The sequence below is a fragment of the Protomyctophum bolini genome, assembly GCF_963924005.1.
Source record: "Protomyctophum bolini genome assembly, chromosome: 9".
NCBI lineage: Eukaryota > Metazoa > Chordata > Actinopteri > Myctophiformes > Myctophidae > Protomyctophum > Protomyctophum bolini.
This window is the reverse complement of record NC_137870.1, coordinates 26,899,509-26,920,399: the sequence shown is the minus strand read 5'-3', so window position 1 is coordinate 26,920,399 and position 20,891 is coordinate 26,899,509. Positions and strand designations below refer to the sequence as shown.

Here is a 20,891-nt window from a genome sequence, read left to right as displayed (position 1 = left end):
GTCAAACTAGGGGGTTTTCATGATTCTGAATCCATTCCAAGCATTAGTTCTGCACAAAATACTCTCCTTGAGCTAAAAACAGCCAGAGCCACTAGCCCAAAATGTGCTGACCTCATCACATTTGTCTTTTCATTGATTGATAACGAGATGATACATCTCAAGGGGATATCCTTTCTCAATAAAGGTTCATATATATATATATAACAGCACAGGGGTGCAGTCAAGCACAAATGGACCAAAAGGATAGCACAGAAGAAAGACTTTCGGTTCCCATAGTCTATATGGCCGTTTTTTGTGCAAAACAGTTTGGAATAGATTCAGAATCATGAAACCCCCCTAGTTAGTACAATTCTGCCTGCCATTGGATGTTAATGGTAGGGTCACAAGAAACCCCTATTAAAAAGAAATTGCTCAATACTGACAGCTGATCAGCAAGTGGATTCATAAATGTATGTATATAGACAATATTTTAGGCCAATAAAATAAAAAAAGGACTACAAAATGTCCCACTTTAAACAAAAGAAGCCTGTCGGCTGCCGGACTAAAAAGAATATGTTCAAAAACTGCATCGAATAAAAGATGGTTTGATCTTTTCAGAAAATATATTTTCCTAAACTAAATATTTATTCTTTAAAGAGCTAAGAGAGGGATCAATTGCCCCAAAATGTGTGCGCATTTCAGTTGAGATGAATATAATGCAATTGAAATAAGTATAAAACATAATAAATGATTGCTTGGTATTAAAGGTGGGGGTCAAGTGCGGGAGTGCAATAATACAAATAAACAATTGTCAAATCTATCTTAACAGAGTAACAGACTCACTGTTACATGTGGCCGATGTACAGAGCAAACTTTATTCTTTTATTCTGTTTCAACTGATTGAAAAAAAAAAAAAAAACTCAACTCAGCCCATCCCCTCCCTCCCACCATTTAAACACAATATTTTATCATGTAAGATGATACATTTTTTATTATTGCCATAAACAGTGTAGGAAACTTATGAACAAAAACAAAAAAAAGAGAGTAAAAACAGGTGGTTTCAATCGTACAGTCAAGGTTTTTTTTCCGTTTTTTTTTCTTTTTTCTGTTTTTTCTTTCCACATTCTCAATTTCATATCCAGTAAAAAGCCAGATAAAAAAAATGGTTTTGCTGCAGAAAAAAACTAAAATGAAACAAAACAAACAAAAAAGCTCTCTGGAGAGACTGGCTGCAGAGAGTAATAAGGCTTAATTTATACTTCATCCTATGACCTTGGCAAAAAAAAAAGAACTACCGGTATGCATTTTCAACTGAATGTCATAAGATGAAGCATGAATGAGCCTTGAAGCCAACAACAGGGACACATGGTTCAGTTGTGTGGTGTGTAGATTCGTGCTTAATATTATGCTCCATCGCACAATGTCATGCATCGACAACAGATCTACAAGCCCGCAACGTCTCATCCATGACGCATTGTGGGCTTAAGTTGTAGATATGCAATATTTGGTGTGACGCAGTCGTGTGAATTAAGCATAATGGGGCTTCATCATGTGTGAGCTAGCTAGGAGACAGGATGTCACAGGAGTGTAGTACAACAGAGCCTTGTGTTTATTTTTCATTTTCCGATTCATTCGTATTACAGAAAGATCAAATTCTTTCCAATAAAAACATATAAAATCAAATAAACTGGGTTCCAGAATCAGAAAACAGTGGACATTATCAGTGTTTCACAGATAAATCAAGAGCGGCAATTTAGCAAACACCGACACAAGCTAGGATGTGGCTAACATTGCTAACATGTAGCGAACACGGCTAGCATGATACAGCCAACACAACTACTAGCATGTCGCCAACACAACTAGCATGTAACCATCACAACTAGCATGTAGCCAACACAGCTAGCATGCTTGCTCAAAGTGAATGCATCCAAGGGGAGGAGCAAATGTGACACATTTGCATAAGTCCCTCCCCCACATCTCTGGTCGAATAAAAGTAAATGACCAAAGACCAAAGTCTTGTCAAGAATATTCAAGATAAACAAAGATGTGTACTCTTACACCATACAGGCCAACATATAGACCGGATCAAACCAAACCTTCAAATAGGGCTGGGCAATTCATAGAAAATATATTGAAACCGATATTTAGAACCAACAACCGACAATATTACTCATGTAGGTTAAAGCCCCCAAAATTACTTTCTATCGATTACTCACCCCCTAAAGATTGTTGCGTTTGTGTCACATTCCTAAGCCAATAATTTGATTTGTGTCTCCATACGAAACCACTGCTGGTAATCAAATTATAATTTTAGGAAAGCGACAAAAACCAAAAAATATCCTTGAATTCAAGTCTCCATGGGGTGTGTAATAAATAGAAGAAAAACATTTTTTTGGCTGAACTATCCCTTTAATCGAATAATTTCAGAAGCAAGTCTTATACCCTAGTAAGCCTACATGAAAGATTTATTTAAATGATTGACTAAATCGATTAGTCTGATTTAACTACTTCAACCTGAATCATACTTCGTTGTGCAATGGTGATGTGCAAAAATAGTGGAAATAGCCCATCTAAAAGTCACATGGTGAGCTTGAAGATCTGCTATTTTCACGATTAAAATATATTAATCATTAACCGATGGCAGTAGTTGGAAATAATGGTGATACTGATTTTTCGCCCAGCCCTACTTTCAGATCCTTCTTGTAATGGATTGTTTTGAGGTGGGAGGAGCCAACCACACAGGCCAGGATGAGTGACAGAAAAAACGACCGTCGAGCAATCTAAAAAGTATTTAAATATACTGTTCTATACTTAACTACTTGAACCGTCCATACCTCGTTGTATTATGACGAATTATGAAAATGGCTTATCTACAAGCTTGTGACATGCTGTGAGCTTGTAGATCTGCCATTTGCACTGCCTACATTTGCTGTCAATGCATGTTTGCCGAATGTTCACCCACTTTTGGTCAACCATCAATTTGTGCCATCCATTTCCGCCTAATGTTTGCATAGGGATGCTAGGGTTCAAGTGGTTAATAGGGATGCACAGATATGGAAATCCAGGCCAATACCCATATCGATGTTTCAAAAATAACTATGTGGCCAATAGCTGATACCGATGTTTACATTGTCATTTAATCCCCATTTGTGCCAGGGAATCAAATAAATCTTCATTATAAAAGTGGTGAATCTGTTTTGAATCTGAAGCTTGGTAAGCTGCAGATATCAAACACACCAAAAGAGCCAGTGAAAAATGTATGCGTCAACAGATAAACATCCACAACAGCCATCGGTACCATGATAGCCAACTTATTGTCGATCTTCTGAATATAGACAGTTGAGTCAATGAGGCAAATATCATCCGGTATAGATATACGGCCGCTATATTCCAAGTTAATAACGGTCTGCCACAATCTCAGTGGACTTGAATGGATCAGCTCCACCCATATGGTGATTCAGGTAGATATATATAAAATGAAGAAAAAAATCTGACATGCAGTGACATTTAAAGACAATCCTTCCTCGATAAACTTAAACCCAATACTTAGTTGACCGGAGTCCCCCAGGGCTCTATACTAGGCCCCCTCCTGTTTTCGTTCTACGCTAAATTATCTCAGCCCGAAATAGCCAATGAGCTTGAACTGTAGATCTGCCTTTGTATTTTTTTTTTACGAATCCCAAGAATAGGGACGCTAGGATTGGTTAAGAGCTAAGAGGTGGTGTTGTGAATGTCTCTATACACAAACTATTCAGCCACACTGAAACGGAACTAGCCACCGCTTCTACCAGTTTACCAACCAAAATAAACAGAGCGCCACCTGGTGGAGGCTGAACAGAAGGCCTGTTCATCTGTGTACCGTGCCTCACCAAATCAACCACACCGGACCGAACAAACCTCAACAGATGGAGACATTAGGTCTAGTCTGGCACAAACTAGAGGCATCATGCACGCACACGCACATATACATACACACACACACACACACACACACACACACACACACACACACACACACACACACACACACACACACAACCCAGATACAGTTTGGACATGCATGTGTGTAATCTATATATATATATGTGTGTGTGTGTGTGTGTTTACGTTTGTATGTAACTGTATGTGTGTACTGTATTATGTACGTGTTTGTATGTGTGTGATTGTTTTGTTTCTATTCCTTCTTAAGAATAAATATTTTTGCTCAAACTAAAAAGAAAAAAGAAAAAACAGGAAGTGGTATTTGTATTAGTAGTAGAAGAACAAGGAGAGTTGTTGTGTCATCTAATCAGCGGTTTAGAAGGAGGCGGAGCCACTGCCTTCCTTCCCGTTGGCATCATTTTATTTTTAATTGTTTTGTGTTTTTTTTCTCTTCTTTTTTTAAGTCCTCTATCTATAATCCAACACACATGAACCAGTCCCCCCCTCCTCCTCATCATCATCATCATCACTGCCACCACCCACTCCTCCTCCCCCCACTACCCTGCCGCCCCAGCAGGAAGGGTCAAGCAAGTCTCTATTCTTTCTTCTTCTCCTCATCCTTATCCTCCCGGGGTTTGGCGCCCCCGAATATGGCGGAGTTGGGATTGGCCACCTGGTTGAGCGGAGCCCCTACCGTGCGGGGTTTGAGCTGCAGCCGCGGCCTCTGAGCACGTTCCTCTGCAACACAACAGCAGAACATTACATTCATATATTAACCATTTAGACCCGAGGGAGATCTTTTTTTAAAGAAAAGAAAGAATAACGTTCCATTGAGATCTGCTATTTTCAGTTTTGTGCAACAAAATAATTCAGGTCCTTGAGGCAGGTCCCACTGGGAGGAGACCCCGTGGCAGACCAAGGCGCAGTTGGAGGAAACACATCGACTCGCTGGCCTTGGAACGTCTCGGGATCCCCCAGGGGGAAGTCACTAATGTTGCTCTGGAGAGGGAAGTCTGGAACACTCTGGTGGAGCTGTTGCCCCCGCGACCCGACTACGGATAAGCGGTTGAAGATGGATGGATGGAAAATCATTTATCATAGGGATTTAATTTACTGCCCGACAGTGACGATATATGCTTTCCTGGATTGAAAGGTATAACATGGTATAGGCTTTCCAGGTATAAATACGTTAAGATTCCATATTTTACAGGAACAACCATTTTACATACATAGGAGTACACGCAGTGGAATGACCTCGAAACCAGTGTCAAACCGATCTGAGGTCGTTGAAACAGCAGACAAAGGCATGTCTATTAGAAAAGGTTCCCCTATAGAGGGTATTAGTCTATGATAAATAAGGGAGCTCTTGTTTTATGTATGTATTGTACTGTATAATGTTACTGTCATGTTTGGTATTGAAATGTATTTTTAACTTATTCAACTGTTAAATGTGAGAGGACCTCAATAGAAATAAGTCGCTGGACTTTCTTGTGTAATCCTAGAAATGCTGTATGTGGTTTTAATGCTTTTCATGAAATACTGAACCTTTACCAAATGAAAAATACAAACGCAACATACAATATATACATACAAATACATACACACGTCCATCCCAACGAATTAGAATTATCTGAAAAAGTTCATTATTTGCCATAATGTAATAAAAATAAATAAACTTTCATATATTTTAGATTCATTACACAACTGAAATAATTCAAGCCTTTTATTGTTTTAATATTGATGATTATGGTGTACAGCTCGTGAAAATTCAAAAATACTATCTCAATGAATTAGAAAATTTTATGAGACCACAAAAAGTATATTAATGTACTTGGTCTGGGCTACTTTTGAACAAATTATTTCATCAATGGGGCGTGGCATGGAGGTGATCAGCCTGTGGCACTGTTGAGGTGTTATGGAAGCCAAGGTTTGCTTTGATAACAGTCGTAAATTAATTCGTATTGTTCAGTCTTATGTCTCACACCTTCCTCTTGACAATACAACCTAGATACTCTGTGGGGTTCAGGTCAGGCCAGTTGGCTGGTCAGTTAAGCACAGTAATACCATGGTAAGTACACCAGTTACTAGTAGTTTTGGCTCTGTGGGCAGGTGCTAAATCAAGCTGGAAAGGATAATTAGCATCTCCATGAAGCACAATGTACTCTAAAAAGATGGCTGTGTTGAAACCATTGTTAAGTTTCAACTGTCAGTGGATCAACACCATAGCAGATAACATGGCCTAAACCCTAAATCATCACTGTTTTGTCATGTCCAGACGCTGCTGGAAAAGGAAGATCAGCATCAAGCTCGTCAATGTACGGAGGCACACAGTGCTGTAAAATAACATAATAGATGGTTGTGTTGAGACTGGACATGACAAAACACAGTGATGATTTAGTTTAGGCCATTAGTGCTTCAGTATGTTGACAAGCTTCATGGAGATGCTAATTTTCCTTTCCAGCTTGATTTGGCACCTGCCCACAGTGCCAAAACTACTAGTAACTGGTGTACTGACCATGGTATTACTGTGCTTAACTGACCAGTCAACTGGCCTGACCTGCACCCCACAGAGAATCTTGGTTGTATTGTCAAGAGGAAGGTGTGAGACATAAGACTGAACAATACAAATTAATTTACGACTGTTATCAAAGCAAACCTGGGCTTCCATAACACCTCAACAGTGCCACAGGCTGATCACCTCCATGCCATGCCCCATTGATGAAATAATTTGTTCAAAAGTAGCCCAGACCAAGTATTAACTGCATACATTAATATACTTTTCAGAAGGTCGACATTTCTCGTTTAGAAAATCATTTTTTTAGTGGTCTCCTAAAATATTCTAATTCATTGAGAGATGGGATTTTTAGATTTTCATGAGCTGTACTCCATAATTACATTAAAACAAAAGGCTTGAATTATTTCAGTTGTTGTGTAATGAATCTAAAATATATGAAAGTTTATTTATTTTTATTACATTAAGGCAAATAATGAACTTTTTCAGATTATTCTAATTCGTTGGGATGGTGGACCTGTATATATATTAAAAAATATATTTAACTACTTAGTCCAATGTGTCATATCAAATATCCACAGTACTATCAGATAAAGGCAGAGAGACCACTAAAAAAGAACTTAATAAAGGTCCGCAGCAAAATACACACAATTTGGTGGTCCTTGGCATATAGGACCCCCAAATATATGATCACTGATACAGATGTACAGTATTATTATTTGTAAGAAGTTGTCACCAGCAGAAGGTTCTCGGAAGTCCTCCTCTCCTCCTCCTCCGCGAGGTGGGGGTCCGCCGTCTCTATAGCGACCCCCCATTGGAGCACCTCCTCCTCCTCCTCCTCCTCCCCTCCTGTCATCTGAGCGACTGCCACCTCGACCTCGCCCGTAGTCATCACCTCCTCTAAAACCCCCTCCTGAGCCCCCTGACAGACGGACATGAAGACAGAGGCCGCAGTGGTTAGAGACAAGTTGAGGTTAGAGGTCAAGAGAACACTGAGTGAGAACAGGGAGCTTAGACTAGAGATGATCCACCTGGAACTGGGTTGTTAATGAAAGATGAAATGCATGATGGGAGACCACAGGCAGACCTTCACTGGCTTCCTTGGAGGCTCTGTAGTCATTATGCCGCTATGGTTACCATGCTACGGTTGAGGTCAATTTATGCATGTAGAACAACGAAAAGTGTCATAAAAATGTAATTCTCTTCGTGGACAACCTTTGCACTACTTCCTATGCCTGGAAAAACAAAAGATGCACAAGACTAGTCACTTTGTTTACATTTTGTAGTGGTGACAGTCACACTGTCAGTGAGTCAAAGAGCATGAGCGCTCAAAACCCATAACGTGGTGAGACACGCAGCGGGACATGTTGTGACTGAGACACTTGTCGCACAAAGCAGAAATTGACTTTAGTACATAATAACCAACATAAACAAAATTTTAACAGAGACTCACAGGTCAGATAATTACAGTTGCTCCCCTGCTGTTGTCATTTAGTGCCCCGTTATGTTCAGTTGTCATGTAACAACCCGTTGTCATTTAACACTGTTGTATTCAGTTGTCATTTAACACTCTGTTGTGTTCAGTTGTCTTTTAACTCTGTTGTGTTCAGTTGTCTTTTAACTCTGTTGTGTTCAGTTGTCTTTTAACTCTGTTGTGTTCAGTTGTCTTTTAACTCTGTTGTGTTCAGTTGTCTTTTAACTCTGTTGTGTTCAGTTGTCTTTTAACTCTGTTGAGTTCAGTTGTCTTTTAACTGTTGAGTTCAGTTGTCTTTTAACTCTGTTGTGTTCAGTTGTCTTTTAACTCTGTTGTGTTCAGTTGTCTTTTAACTGTTGAGTTCAGTTGTCTTTTAACTCTGTTGAGTTCAGTTGTCTTTTAACTCTGTTGTGTTCAGTTGTCTTTTAACTCTGTTGTGTTCAGTTGTCTTTTAACTCTGTTGTGTTCAGTTGTCTTTTAACTCTGTTGTGTTCAGTTGTCTTTTAATTCTGTTGTGTTCAGTTGTCTTTTAACTCTGTTCAGTCCACAAACCAATGACCGATTGAGAGCGCATGTGATTGGCTGTTATACTATCGGCATCATCATGATCACACCTCCTGAGTTGTCGTAGAAGTCATCTCTGGATTCTCGACCTCCGCGGCCACCCATTCCACGTGAACCTCTACCTGCAGGTAACAATGTCAGGTTAACACCAGAGGTGCACAGGAGAGGAAGAAGAGGACCTCTCCTGTAGGACAAAGAGAGGAAGAGGAGGGACATCCTGTAGAAAGTAAAGTATAGTCTGAGTACTCTGTCTGTCCTACCGAGACAAACAACATTAACTAGTCTTCTACAGACAATAGCGCACCGAAGTCTGAAGTCATTTACATTGCTGTAATTGTTCTTGGTGATTATGATTGTTTGATTTTAAATAGTCAAGCAACATTAGCCGAAATCTACCCACCCTTTTATCTCTGAATCTAATTCCAGATTCCGATTCGAGCTTTATAGACGGCCAGTGACGCAATGCTAGTCGCAGTAAATTAATTCATGAATGGGGTGGTCCGTGACTCTCCCGCGATAAGATTGCTTATACATGAGCAAACATCCGGTTAAGCCCTATTTTTTTCCTTTCCTCAGCACATGAATGGACTGAATTCGTCACAGACTGAAACAAGTCTTAAAAAGGTTCCATGTCAAAATTATTATGTATTATTATTACCTGGGTCACCCCACCCCCAAATTTTGATTTCCAATAGACGTTTAATATTGCGTCATATAACAAAAATAAACAAATGAGCCAGGGGATGAATGACTGACGTCCGGACTTCTGTACTCTATTAACACGGACAAATTGAGAATTTCTCATTCCAAACTCAATCAGTTTCAGCCGACTGTCCTGCACCCTTGGCTTTGGCATCGATGGGAACTACAGACACAGCGGTTTGTGTCTTGTTGTGCAGGGAGAGAGAGAGAGAATAGCAGTGAGGGACCTTTATGTTACTGCATTGCCTATTTCTCACCTCAAATGTTTTGAGTTGGATAAAGAACGTAGCAGTTCAAGAGTGTCAGGAAAATCAGGTGCAAGTGGAGGAACGTGATATTATGAATTAAATCATGATTAATAATTATTCATAAGGGCTTGCTTATGTAATTACAGGACTACCTCTTTCCCGGACCCTTCTACCCGATGGGCGTGATTATATACCTAAATCTAACCACCTCACAAAACTATGCCTGACCCTAACCTTAAAATATCATGTAATCAAGCAGTACATTTGCGTGATTAAGATTAGACTTTTAGCGACTAATTCCAACAAGCAAACACTGAAAACATGGAGGTTATTATGGAATTGTTATGATCATAATTGACAACACAAAGCTACATTACCAAAGTTTAGTGAAACAGTAGAATAATGTTCCAATCCTAGAACAGAACTAAAAAGTAAAATCAACCAATAGAGAAGGAGAGAATTAGGAGGAGGAAGGGACAGAACCTGAACAGAAATAGGAAGCAAAGCGGTTAGTGTCCGATCATCCGATGCCAAGCAGACAGGCTGTAGAGAGGGATCAGGATTATTGCTCTCACTACAACAATGGTTCTCAAACTGTTTCACTCAAGGGGCTCCAAATTATGCGTTTGTATTTGGCTGGGGACCCCCATCTGAAAAAGATTTTGTGCCAGGGAGTCCCACCCCATAGAAGATCTGTATTTTTGTTGAAAATGGCAGATCTACAAGGCTAAAAGTGCGCTACCCTTAGGGACTCCACGGATCCCACTTTGAGAACCACTGCAGTGCAGAGACAGGGAGAAATGTATGCAGGTTAGGATAAGCGACTGTCCTCCAAGTCGGTGCTGAAGTCTGTGATGAAGAAGCTCAGGTTATGTCCTTCCTTCCTCTAAGACTTCCACCACACCATAAAAGACCAGCTTTGTAATATATTATAAATATAACCTAAAAAAAAAAAACAATGACTGGATGCCAAGTCAAGGGGTTCAAAGTGGAAAAAAACATGAATAAAAGGGATTCACAAGACCCCATATCTGTGAGTAGCAACCGATCCTGATGGAGAATGTACTTTGTGTTGCTCTTAAGCAAATCAGATGTTTTTCTGCTTTTGTAGACACCACGGTGACGTCATAAAGTGACTCGGAGGAGAGAGTAAACATTCTGGTCACAGGAACACGTTCTATTAGACTTAACTAGGGCTGGGTTTGTTTTTCCTGAGGTTTTTTTTGTTTAGGTGGTGGTGTTGCCGGTGGTGTTGCAGGAGTGCATATAGTGTGTGATATTAAATGTGAGCACACCATAAACACAATAATCTTTGTTTATCATCACTGACTGTCTGGACACATTGCTTGTTCACCACAGTGAGAACAAATCCATGCAGTCCCAGCCCTAGACTGAGCACAGTTGATGTTATATTAGCCTGAACACTCAATGTTATATTAGACTGAACACAGTTGTGTTATAGTAGACTGAACACAGTTGTGTTATAGTAGACTGAACACAGTTGTGTTATATTAGACTGAACACAGTTGTGTTATATTAGACTGAACACAGTTGTGTTATAGTAGACTGAACACAGTTGTGTTATATTAGACTGAACACAGTTGTGTTATATTAGACTGAACACAGTTGTGTTATATTAGACTGAACACAGTTGTGTTATAGTAGACTGAACACAGTTGTGTTATATTAGACTGAACACAGTTGTGTTATATTAGACTGAACACAGTTGTGTTATAGTAGACTGAACACAGTTGTGTTATAGTAGACTGAACACAGTTGTGTTATAGTAGACTGAACACAGTTGTGTTATAGTAGACTGAACACAGTTGTGTTATATTAGACTGAACACAGTTGTGTTATAGTAGACTGAACACAGTTGTGTTATAGTAGACTGAACACAGTTGTGTTATATTAGACTGAACACAGTTGTGTTATAATAGACTGAACACAGTTGTGTTATATTAGACTGAACACAGTTGTGTTATAGTAGACTGAACACAGTTGTGTTATAGTAGACTGAACACAGTTGTGTTATAGTAGACTGAACACAGTTGTGTTATAGTAGACTGAACACAGTTGTGTTATATTAGACTGAACACAGTTGTGTTATATTAGACTGAACACAGTTGTGTTATAGTAGACTGAACACAGTTAACGTTATATTAGACTGAACACAGTTGTGTTATATTAGACGTCACGTAACAGTTACGTTATATTAGACTGAACACAGTTAACTTTATATTAGGCTGAACACAGTTAACGTTATATTAGAATGAACACAGTTAACGTTATATTAGAATGAACACAGTAACATTACATTAGACTGAACAGTCATTAAGAATTTTATAAATTGCAGTTTTTGTTTGGCATGCTGCTGAGAAAACGGGTCAGTAAGCTCTGAGCATGCCTGGAGTCCCAGGAAGTGGCAGACACGTTTCCTGTTCCAGTTCAGTTTCCCATAGCATTATTTGATTGGAAAACACGCGCTAATGCATTTCCAGTTCTAACCTGCTGTCGTGCCAATCAAGCAAACTTGTGGGAAACTGAACTGGAACAGAAATCAGACAAATCTGATTTCCCTTTCCCTGGGGCACCAATCAGTGCCCACTGCCCAGCCAGTAACGTATGCAAATATGTGGTGGGTTTCTCACCAGAGGCATTTTTAAAATTTGCCCTACTGTGGAAATGCAGGTTTCACAAAGATTCATGCCAGGCTAAACCGGAACAGGCTATGCCACAGCCCAGCTCCATCATTGTTCAAAGTAAAAGAAAAAAAGAAAAGAAAAACAAATAACATTAATAAAGACATTTAAAAAGTAAAAGAAAATATCTAAGGCATTTCAATTTGTTACAGAATTTCCAATAACAAACTTAATAGCGTGAGTAAATCATAGCTATTTTTTATAGTAAATCATTTAGGTGTAAACCATAGCTCTTTTTATAGTGAATTTAGATGCAAGAGTTCATATATTACCCGTGTTGTCACCCCCTCCATCCTTGCGGAAGCCTCCAAAGCCTCCTGCTCCTCGCTCCTGTCTTCGTCCCTCGGCGATGTCCACCCTGAGAGATCGCTCGCCTAGCAACTGGTGGTCAGAGGTCAACAAAGTTCATGTTAACTTTATTATGGCCAAAAGACAGGAATATAATTCAATGAACCACTATTGCCCAGTGTTTTAAAGCTCCAGTCCTAAAGATTCAAGTCCTATACAAATTTGAACCCCGGTCCCCGACCGTGCAAGACTGCATTTAATGAGCTATAACAGAAAGCCTGTTTGGGAAGGTGAGATATTACCCTTTTTAACTTGCCGCAAGACCACTTGTCAACCAGTAATGATCTCACCCGACCACTGGATCTAAAGGTCTAAATAAAAGAGCAGGGAGACCAACCACTGCAGTTGTGTTAATAGTTGAACGTACTCGGTCAGATCGGTCAGAATAGCCCTAGCCTTGAAGGTGTATTTCAGTTTAAAATAATTCTGTTGTCATGTTAAAGTCTACTCAGGCTTTTGTGTGCACACTACTGTAGGCCTGTCCCCTGAAAGTCAACGATTCAATAATCAGTTGAAGACACCCTCAGTCGACGCAAATTATTTGATACGAGCCTTCTGTGTTTTTCCTGGTCAATTCTGCCTTTTATAGTGTCAGTTACTAGCTTGGTGCGTCATGTACTTTTAATTTACTATATAGACTACTTCCTGAAAGTAGACTTAATAAAACCAGTTGACTGAACATATTACGAGAGGTTCTTATTTTGAAATCCGCCGTTTTGAGAGGAAATAATTATTCTGTTGCAACTTGCAGCCAAGCTACTATAACGCTGTTCAGATGCAAGTACCAACTGACGTGGATTAAATATTTAGGCTAAAATTCATATTTATGACATGAAAACGATGCTCCTGTGACTTAAAGGACAACTTTAGTTTTTTTCAACCACTGTTCATGTCTTAGGTCGTTATTAGAGTAAAGGATGAGTGTTAATTCTTTTTTCATTTTCTGCTTTCTTTCTGGTTTTGACAGGGGGCGGGGGCATTCGAGCGTGGGGCTAAATATGTATTTTTTTACAAAATCTTATAGCGATTTTTTAATTTATTATTTACTATAGTCCTACTAGACCCCAAGAAATTACATCTGGCCACAAAAGATCACAGGATCTACTGAATGTGAAGGTAGCCTACTGGGGGGAAGCCACACTGTGTGTCATAGGCTCAATATGTCAGTTTGACACATTCAGTAGATCCTGTGATCTTTTGTGGCCAGATGTAATTTCTTGGAGTCTGGGAGGACTATAGTAAAAAAAAAAAAAAAAAAATCACTATAAAATTGTGTAAAGAAATACATATTTAGCCCAGCTAAAATCCCTAAAACGAACGAAAGCAGCAAATTAAAAACAAATTACACTCACCTTTTACTTTCTAATAAAACATGAACCTTGGTTGAAAAAAACTAAAGTTGTCCTTTAAACAATTTGAGTTGTTCACTTCAACTGAAAGTCTGCCATTATTTAGTTAACAGATTCATTCAATGTTCAAAAAATATCAATATGGCTCTGTTGCCCTTCACTTTGTAATGTGCACTAAATCAGCAGTGAAACACTTGCAACCTCCAATAAAGGTCAATATAGCCTATTTTCTACATAAAAATGAATAGTCAAATATTTGTATTACAATCCCAAATGGATTGTCCCCGACTCAGGATTTATCTAGTGACTAAATTCAATAGGTAGATATTTGATCATATACGCCCACATCCTATATAAGACCATTCAACATGTTAATTCTGTTAGAATCAATGAAAACACATGTGCCTGGTTCTAGGGACTTTGAAATAGGACCCATTTCAAACTAAGCCGTATGACAGAACAAAGAATTGTTTGTCTTTGGGTCTTCTAAATGTTATTTATAAGGAAAAGGTAACGGCCCCCTCACGCATTTAGACATATCAGTCCATTTATGTTCGTACAATAAATGAATAAAGGGACGAAATATGGAGATTTTGCCTGACTGCAATGATTATACACACAAAGTACTCACAGCGCCGTCATATGTCAGAGCTTCTTTTAAAGACTCCAGCTCATCAAATTCTACATAACAGAAGCCTGGAAAACAAAGAAACTTCATCAGTTAAAGAAAGCAACAAACATCAAACACTGTATGTTTTTGTTGAGGTCTACTGTATGTATTAATTGTTATTAAAGGCAAAAGTTATATATACATATATATATATATATATATCTCAAATAATTGCGACACATCATGAACTCCATGCATCCTTCCTGACCTTTGAACTTGTCCGTCTCTTTGTCTCGGACCAGGCGGACACTACGAACGTTGAGGTCTTTGAAGATTGCGTCGATGTCCCCCTGGACAGTGTTGAAGGGCAGGTTGCCCACGTACGCTGTGAATGGTGGATCTTCAGGAAGCTCCTTCTGCTTCCTGGGGGCGCCAGGACCCCCACCTCCACGGGGCCTAACACACGAAAACATGCCAAGAATGGTCGTTAGCTAAAAAAAGCTATATATTCTTTTCTGCAAATGGATTCAACCACAATTTATCAAATGTCGCTCTCTCCGGCATGGCTACCTCTGCAAAGGTAAGTTTATTACGTCATCTCTGGTACGGCATCTAGCCAGTTAAGACCTGAGGCCGATTCTGCAAATGCCATCTAAAATCACTAGTTTTATTTTTCGTGCCAAGGACCTACACATTGATATGTATTTGACCGCGGACCCATTTTTAAAAACACTTTCAGGAATTTTCAGGAAGTTCACAGCACGGCACGAATCTGAATCTAAAATAATAACTGCTTTCCCAGTCGACTTTGAGTAAACTCCCAAGAAAAGTGATGTATAAATTAAAACGTATGTATTATTGCTATTATTATTATTAACCCTTCTCTCCATCAACTACTGTCGAAATGCTTTAGAGCAAAGCACTTCAACCCCAGCATCACTAATATTCACAAGTAAGACGCGCAAACGCGGGAAGCGAACGCAGGTCGTACATATTTGGGTTTTTTTAAGATTTTGTTTTAAGTTAAGTTTTTAAGTTTTTTTTGTGTGTGTGTATGTGACTATGTGTGCGTGTGTGGGTTTTTTTTAAAGTTTTTTTACGTTAAAAAAATAATAATTAAGTTACGTTTCTGTGTGTGTGTGTGTTTTTGTGTGTGATACAGCTGCGCCCTCTGTTGGCGGGCAGGTGGTGTTACAGCATGACAGACAGACAGACATGTTCTGCTAGGTCTCATAGTTAGTGCTCATTGCGTTCGCAACTATTATGGGCATGACATAATATAATTGGCAACCAATTGCTGAAAATATTAGCTCCACACAGCACACAATGCCTTGCAGATCAGCTATTTTAGCCATTTAACTAAGACAATGTATACAAGTTTAAAGCGGTAACTAACTCCCAAAGGTCCTTCAGAATCTGATCAGCTGATTAGGGCTTCATTGTTTCAAATTCAACCAACTTGTTACATTCAACTATATGGTATTTTGTGCTCCTAGAGCAAGGCATAAACCCTTGACAGAAGACCCATTTATAATCAACATTAAATAGGCCAGTGGTAGGTACCCTCACAAAAAACATGCAGTAATGCTGGTCTCTAAACTGCCTCCCCCTGGCCAGCCGGGGCGCCTGATGGAGGGGAAAGGAACTGGTCGGAACAACGTGTTCCTTCCACGCGCTACGTCCTACCGGTCAGGTGAAAAGAAGCAGCTTGGACTCCTCATGCACAGAAGGAAGCATGAGGTCAGTCCCCCCCAGGTTGGCAGAGGACGTGTAGCGCCCAGGATTACATGACACTGGGTGAATAAAATGGGTTGCAAAATCGTGGGATAAAAATGTAAGAAAAAAAATTGGTTCCCAACTGTGGGTCCCCAAATTATTATTATTATTTATTTATGTATTTTTTGGGTATCTGCACATTTTAAGTTAAAATTGTATGACTGAAGACCTTCATAACACCAAATTGTCAATTATGTAAGAATGATGCAAACATTTATCAGTGGTCGCAGCGTGAAAGGTTTGGGAACCCTTGAAAGGCTTGATACTAGGCTATGTGTACTGACTGATAGCAGTCATAGTCCGGTTTCCGGTAAAGAGGTGACCACGGAAACTACAACATGACATCACGCCGCAGTGGTCACCATTCACACAACACATCTCTGTTTTTACTAACCGGTGGTCACCTCTTCACCCTGGCAGGTAAACAAAACTTTCAGGCAGGTGGATTCTGCTTTCACGTTGCCCGACCGGGCAAGTGCTCGTTTCAGAGGGGTAACAGTCTATAAACAACACAAGATATCTGTCTAAACACCTGAACGTGGCCAGACCTATAATGTGCCGTTTTCACTGTTGCCACACAAATATAATAACAAGTGTGAACCCATAGTCATATTCATAGGAGGTATTTTGCATAAACATTGAGGTGTGACATTGTTTTATTGCACAGCTATTCAAATTCTACCTAGAATTTTATAATGGACAATTTACTTTCCGGGTAAGTGGGCATGACATTTGGGCAAGTAGAACATGACCTGTACTTGCCTGACGGTCAGTAAGCTAAACTCTATTCAGCAATATCTGTGGCAGTGTGCGAGCAAAGTTTTTAAATCCCATTGCCTGAGGGGATGGGACCATCAGCTGAATGTGTTCAGCTCGACTGAGTGATTACATCAGTGAATGACACAATCCCACCATCGCTGTGATTGGCTGAGAAGCACAGCTTCCTGTTTAACCAGGAAATACAATATTGGTTGAGAAAAGCCATTGCAGGATTTGCAGCTGGTCTTTAAAGTGGCATGAAGCCTAGGCTGGTTAATGCTTGTTTCCATAAAGCAGATAAAAAGCAGGTCAGTAAGCAACACAATACTGGCTGTGGCTATTGGGTGCACCCATAGGTGTGCCAACTTGCAAACATAGTTACCAAGTAAAAAGTAAGGAGCCTTATGTGATGCATAATTGCATATCTCCTGTTCTTTAGCATGAGGCAGCTTGACGTACAAGTACACCCCCTGGACATGGCTAGCATGTCGCAGGGACATACCAATCGGACCCTTGATGCCGAGTGAGCATCGGGTACCATTTTTATAGTCTCTGATTATGACTTTGCTGGGAATTGAACCCCTGACATCCCAAGTAACCACAGGCCAGACACTAACCGCAAGACCGCTTTGGTAAAAAAAAAATAAGAGTCAACGATCAATGCACATTGACACCCATTATTAGTCATATTAGCTGCCTGCAGTTGTGTTGCTTACCATACATTACATGTACTCTAGAGATCATTATTTACATTAAAATAGCAGATCTACAAATTTACAACATGTCGGAATGTGACATGTTGTGTATGTTTGCAGATGTGCTATTTTCACTCTTTCCCAGAATCCCCACACATTTTCAAAATATGACACACCCCAAATGCCAGGTTTAAAGGGGTTAGGGTTACTTTTCTCTCTTTTTTTCAATGTTATTACTGCACTAAAAGGAGTTAGCTATGTTAAAGTTGCAGGATAATAAGAGACTGTATGACAAGTTGTATTAACATCACATTACAAACATACAGGGAGGCAGACAGTGGATGAAAGCAAGCGATGATTTTTGTGCTACATATTTTTAAGGTCCCAAGTCTGACTCACATGCCCCCCTTCCCTTATGATCTTTGGCGTTCCTCCAAGGGTGGCCGCAGAAACAATGCAGAAACCGTCTGAATGCACAAGGACTACAATGATAATTTTAACCCCCACATTTCAATAACAAGTTAATTTTAACCAGCCAGGCAACAAGACTTTGAGTATAACCACCAGCACAGGAGTTATGAAAATGCCCACATAACACCCCCCCACACACACACACACACACACACACACAAATATGTAGTTGCTCTTATGTGTGTGCATTATTATAACATTGCTTCTCATTTGCAGAGTTTGAGCACGTATATAATGATATTGCTTGTATTATGATGTAATCATAATATGAGTCAATTATGTGACATGTCTCTGACTTGTTTGTTTCTTTCTTTCTACATTCTTTACACATTTAACTACAAATGACAGGAACTTGTGTGACAAAGAAGACATTTCCCTCACTCTTTCACAATTCATACCTGTAAACCTGTGATGTGTCAAACTAAGGTTGGTTGGTGGTGCACACCCCTGGGCGCCTTGGGCCATGCATTACTCGGTAAACATAAGTAAACAATAACCAGTTATGACATCAGAATCAATAATCGGATACCATATCATAACCAGCCTGCCATGATGTGTTGGACAACCTGTATTCCTGGGGGACGCCCCCACGACCACGCTCCACCACCACCCCAAACAGTCCCAGCAGGGATGTTTAATGGAGGGACGGCCGAGAGGCCCGACCTGCAGGGTGCTGCAGTTAGCATGTTAGCCCCCTTCATGGTTGTAAACATGCTTCTTAACGATGTTTTTCCACATGCATGCAGCCTGCTTCACAGAGTACCCCCCCAACCCCCCTGTGTACCCCACATACTGACAGGTGGATTCACCTGTGCAGAGTGCAGACGCAGGCAGCGGCCAGCGAACTGCAGCAGGTCCGCCATTCCACACACCGTGACCGTCCAGTCTGACACCAGTCAAACCATGTGGTTTGCACTTCAGCTCTCCCAAGGGGTCCTCTTCCTGCTACAGACCTGGTCCAGACCCTGGTGGTCCGCGGACCAGATCCTCAGCAAACCCAGGAGGCGGTGGACGGAAACCCTTTTTTACCGATGTGTTTTTAAATAAAAGCTAAATGGTGTTGTGTTAAACCTCATGGGGTTTGGCATACTGGAGTGTGCAGCAGCGTTGTATATGATGCTAGGTTAGCAGGCCCCGGCTAGTGCGGCGCCAGGTCCACGGTGTTTCCCAGCGCTCCCCGGCCGCCCTCCCATTCACCTCGGCCGGGCCGCGGCACCCAGGCGCTGCACGGGGAGCGCCGGCCGGGCCCTGCGACGCCCAAACCCGCTGCACGAACGGTTTTTTGCGGTTATACCCGCACGGACGCATTTTCCTCCGGTTGTGTGCTGTGCCGTGCTCCACTCACCCTCTTCCCCCACCGAAGCTGCCATAAGCCCGGTCCCGGTCATCGTAGTTGTCGTAGTCCGCCATGTTCCACACGATGTGCTGCTGTCCACACGCTGCAGCGGGGACACTTTTACCTTGAATTCTATTTGACAGGCATCTCCCCCCAGTCCCCGTACTGATGGCATCAGCAGTTTAAACTTGGAGGGGTGTCGTCAGTCGTACCTTACAACCTTGGAAGCACTATATTTATTTATTTACTATATATATATTTTAACATTGGGTATTGCAACATGTATTATATCACTATTATTGTGAATAATACTAATCATCATCATCATCATCAGCAGCAGCAGCACTGCAGCAGCAGCATCATCATCATCATAATCATAACAATAATAATGATATGATATAACAATGATAATTTCATATGTTTGCGATAAACCATGCATCTGCATGTATTGTCAAACTCGTGATACTAACTATTATTTGTATAACAGGATATGCTGTTATGCAAATAGTTTTTAAGGTATAAAAGTACCTTGTGCTCTCAGTTTAGCTGTCCAGTGTGTGCCTGACTCATCACAACATCCATGCTGATCATCATCATTCATCACCACCTCTGTGTTTTACATGCCAATATTCCTAGTACCACATAGTAGTAACACTAATACTACACACACAGTGCAGGCAAACAGCAGTAGCACGAGTACACACTCACATTGACAATACATGTGTTTAGGACTTCCATTCAGACTTCTAAGCAACATGATATTGAGGTCACATGCATTATTTTGAATACACTACATTTAATTTAGCTAGTACAAAAGTGAAAGCCTGCATAGGCTAAACAAGCGAATCACCAATTGTGTCGTGACTCGTGACAAAGTTGATTGACTGACTGACTGCAGACTGACTGATTGATTATCTGCCTGCCACTGATATGACTACCTCTATAATACTGAATAGTAATAGCTACTACCACAGTAATTTAATTAGGCCTTAAAAACAAGGCTCCATTCCAGACATCCCAAAAGAAACGGGTCAGGTAAGCTTGGCCTCCTCCTCCATGCCAGGCCAATAGAACCGGCGGCGTAGCTGGGTCAGCGTCCTCTCTGGTCCCGTATGGCCTGTAGACAGATGGATCCCTCTCCATGCTTCCTCTCATCGGGCCTTCTGACACATACCTGTAGATACTCCTGTGTATGTTGGCCAGTCACACTCCGGTACAATACATTGTCTTTTATTTGCAACCTCGACCACTGCTGTATCATTTGTTGAGCTTCCCAAGACCAGCTCCTCCTCTCCTCCAACGTGGGATATTGCCTGCTCAGAGTCAGTACGCACCACATTACTACCTGGATATTCTTGCCATTCGCTCCTTGCATCTCCGGCACGAGTTCTATTGCCATCAGCATTCACATTCTTGCCTGGTCGATACATTATGTAAAACATGAA

At 40.6% G+C, this 20,891-nt stretch overlaps 1 protein-coding gene across 2 annotated transcripts; it reads right to left on the bottom strand.

Annotated features, from left to right (window-relative positions):
• Window positions 1-952: 952 nt before the first annotated feature.
• On the bottom strand, window positions 953-19,559 carry eif4h (eukaryotic translation initiation factor 4h). Of its 2 annotated transcripts, XM_080772591.1 has the most exons (7): window positions 19,456-19,559; window positions 14,678-14,865; window positions 14,431-14,495; window positions 12,375-12,483; window positions 8,501-8,572; window positions 7,149-7,334; window positions 953-4,638 (listed from the first exon to the last, which is right to left on the bottom strand). In XM_080772591.1, the coding sequence occupies exons 1-7, from the start codon at window positions 19,518-19,520 to the stop codon at window positions 4,496-4,498; spliced, it is 828 nt and encodes a 275-aa protein (XP_080628717.1). In that variant the 5' UTR covers window positions 19,521-19,559; the 3' UTR covers window positions 953-4,495. The 2 variants fall into 2 exon arrangements, with proteins under 2 accessions (XP_080628717.1, XP_080628718.1); XM_080772592.1 differs by lacking the exon at window positions 8,501-8,572.
• Between the last annotated feature and the right edge of the window lie 1,332 nt (window positions 19,560-20,891).

Coding starts and splice junctions, on each gene's coding strand:
- eif4h (XM_080772591.1), bottom strand. CDS start 19,520: ATGGCGGACTACGACAACTACGATGACCGGGACCGGGCTTATGGCAGC. Junction 8,573..12,374: donor TGGAGGGGGTGACAACACGG/GTAATATATGAA, acceptor TGTTACCTGCAG/GTAGAGGTTCACGTGGAATG. Junction 4,639..7,148: donor CTTCCGAGAACCTTCTGCTG/GTGACAACTTCT, acceptor GTTGTGTTGCAG/AGGAACGTGCTCAGAGGCCG.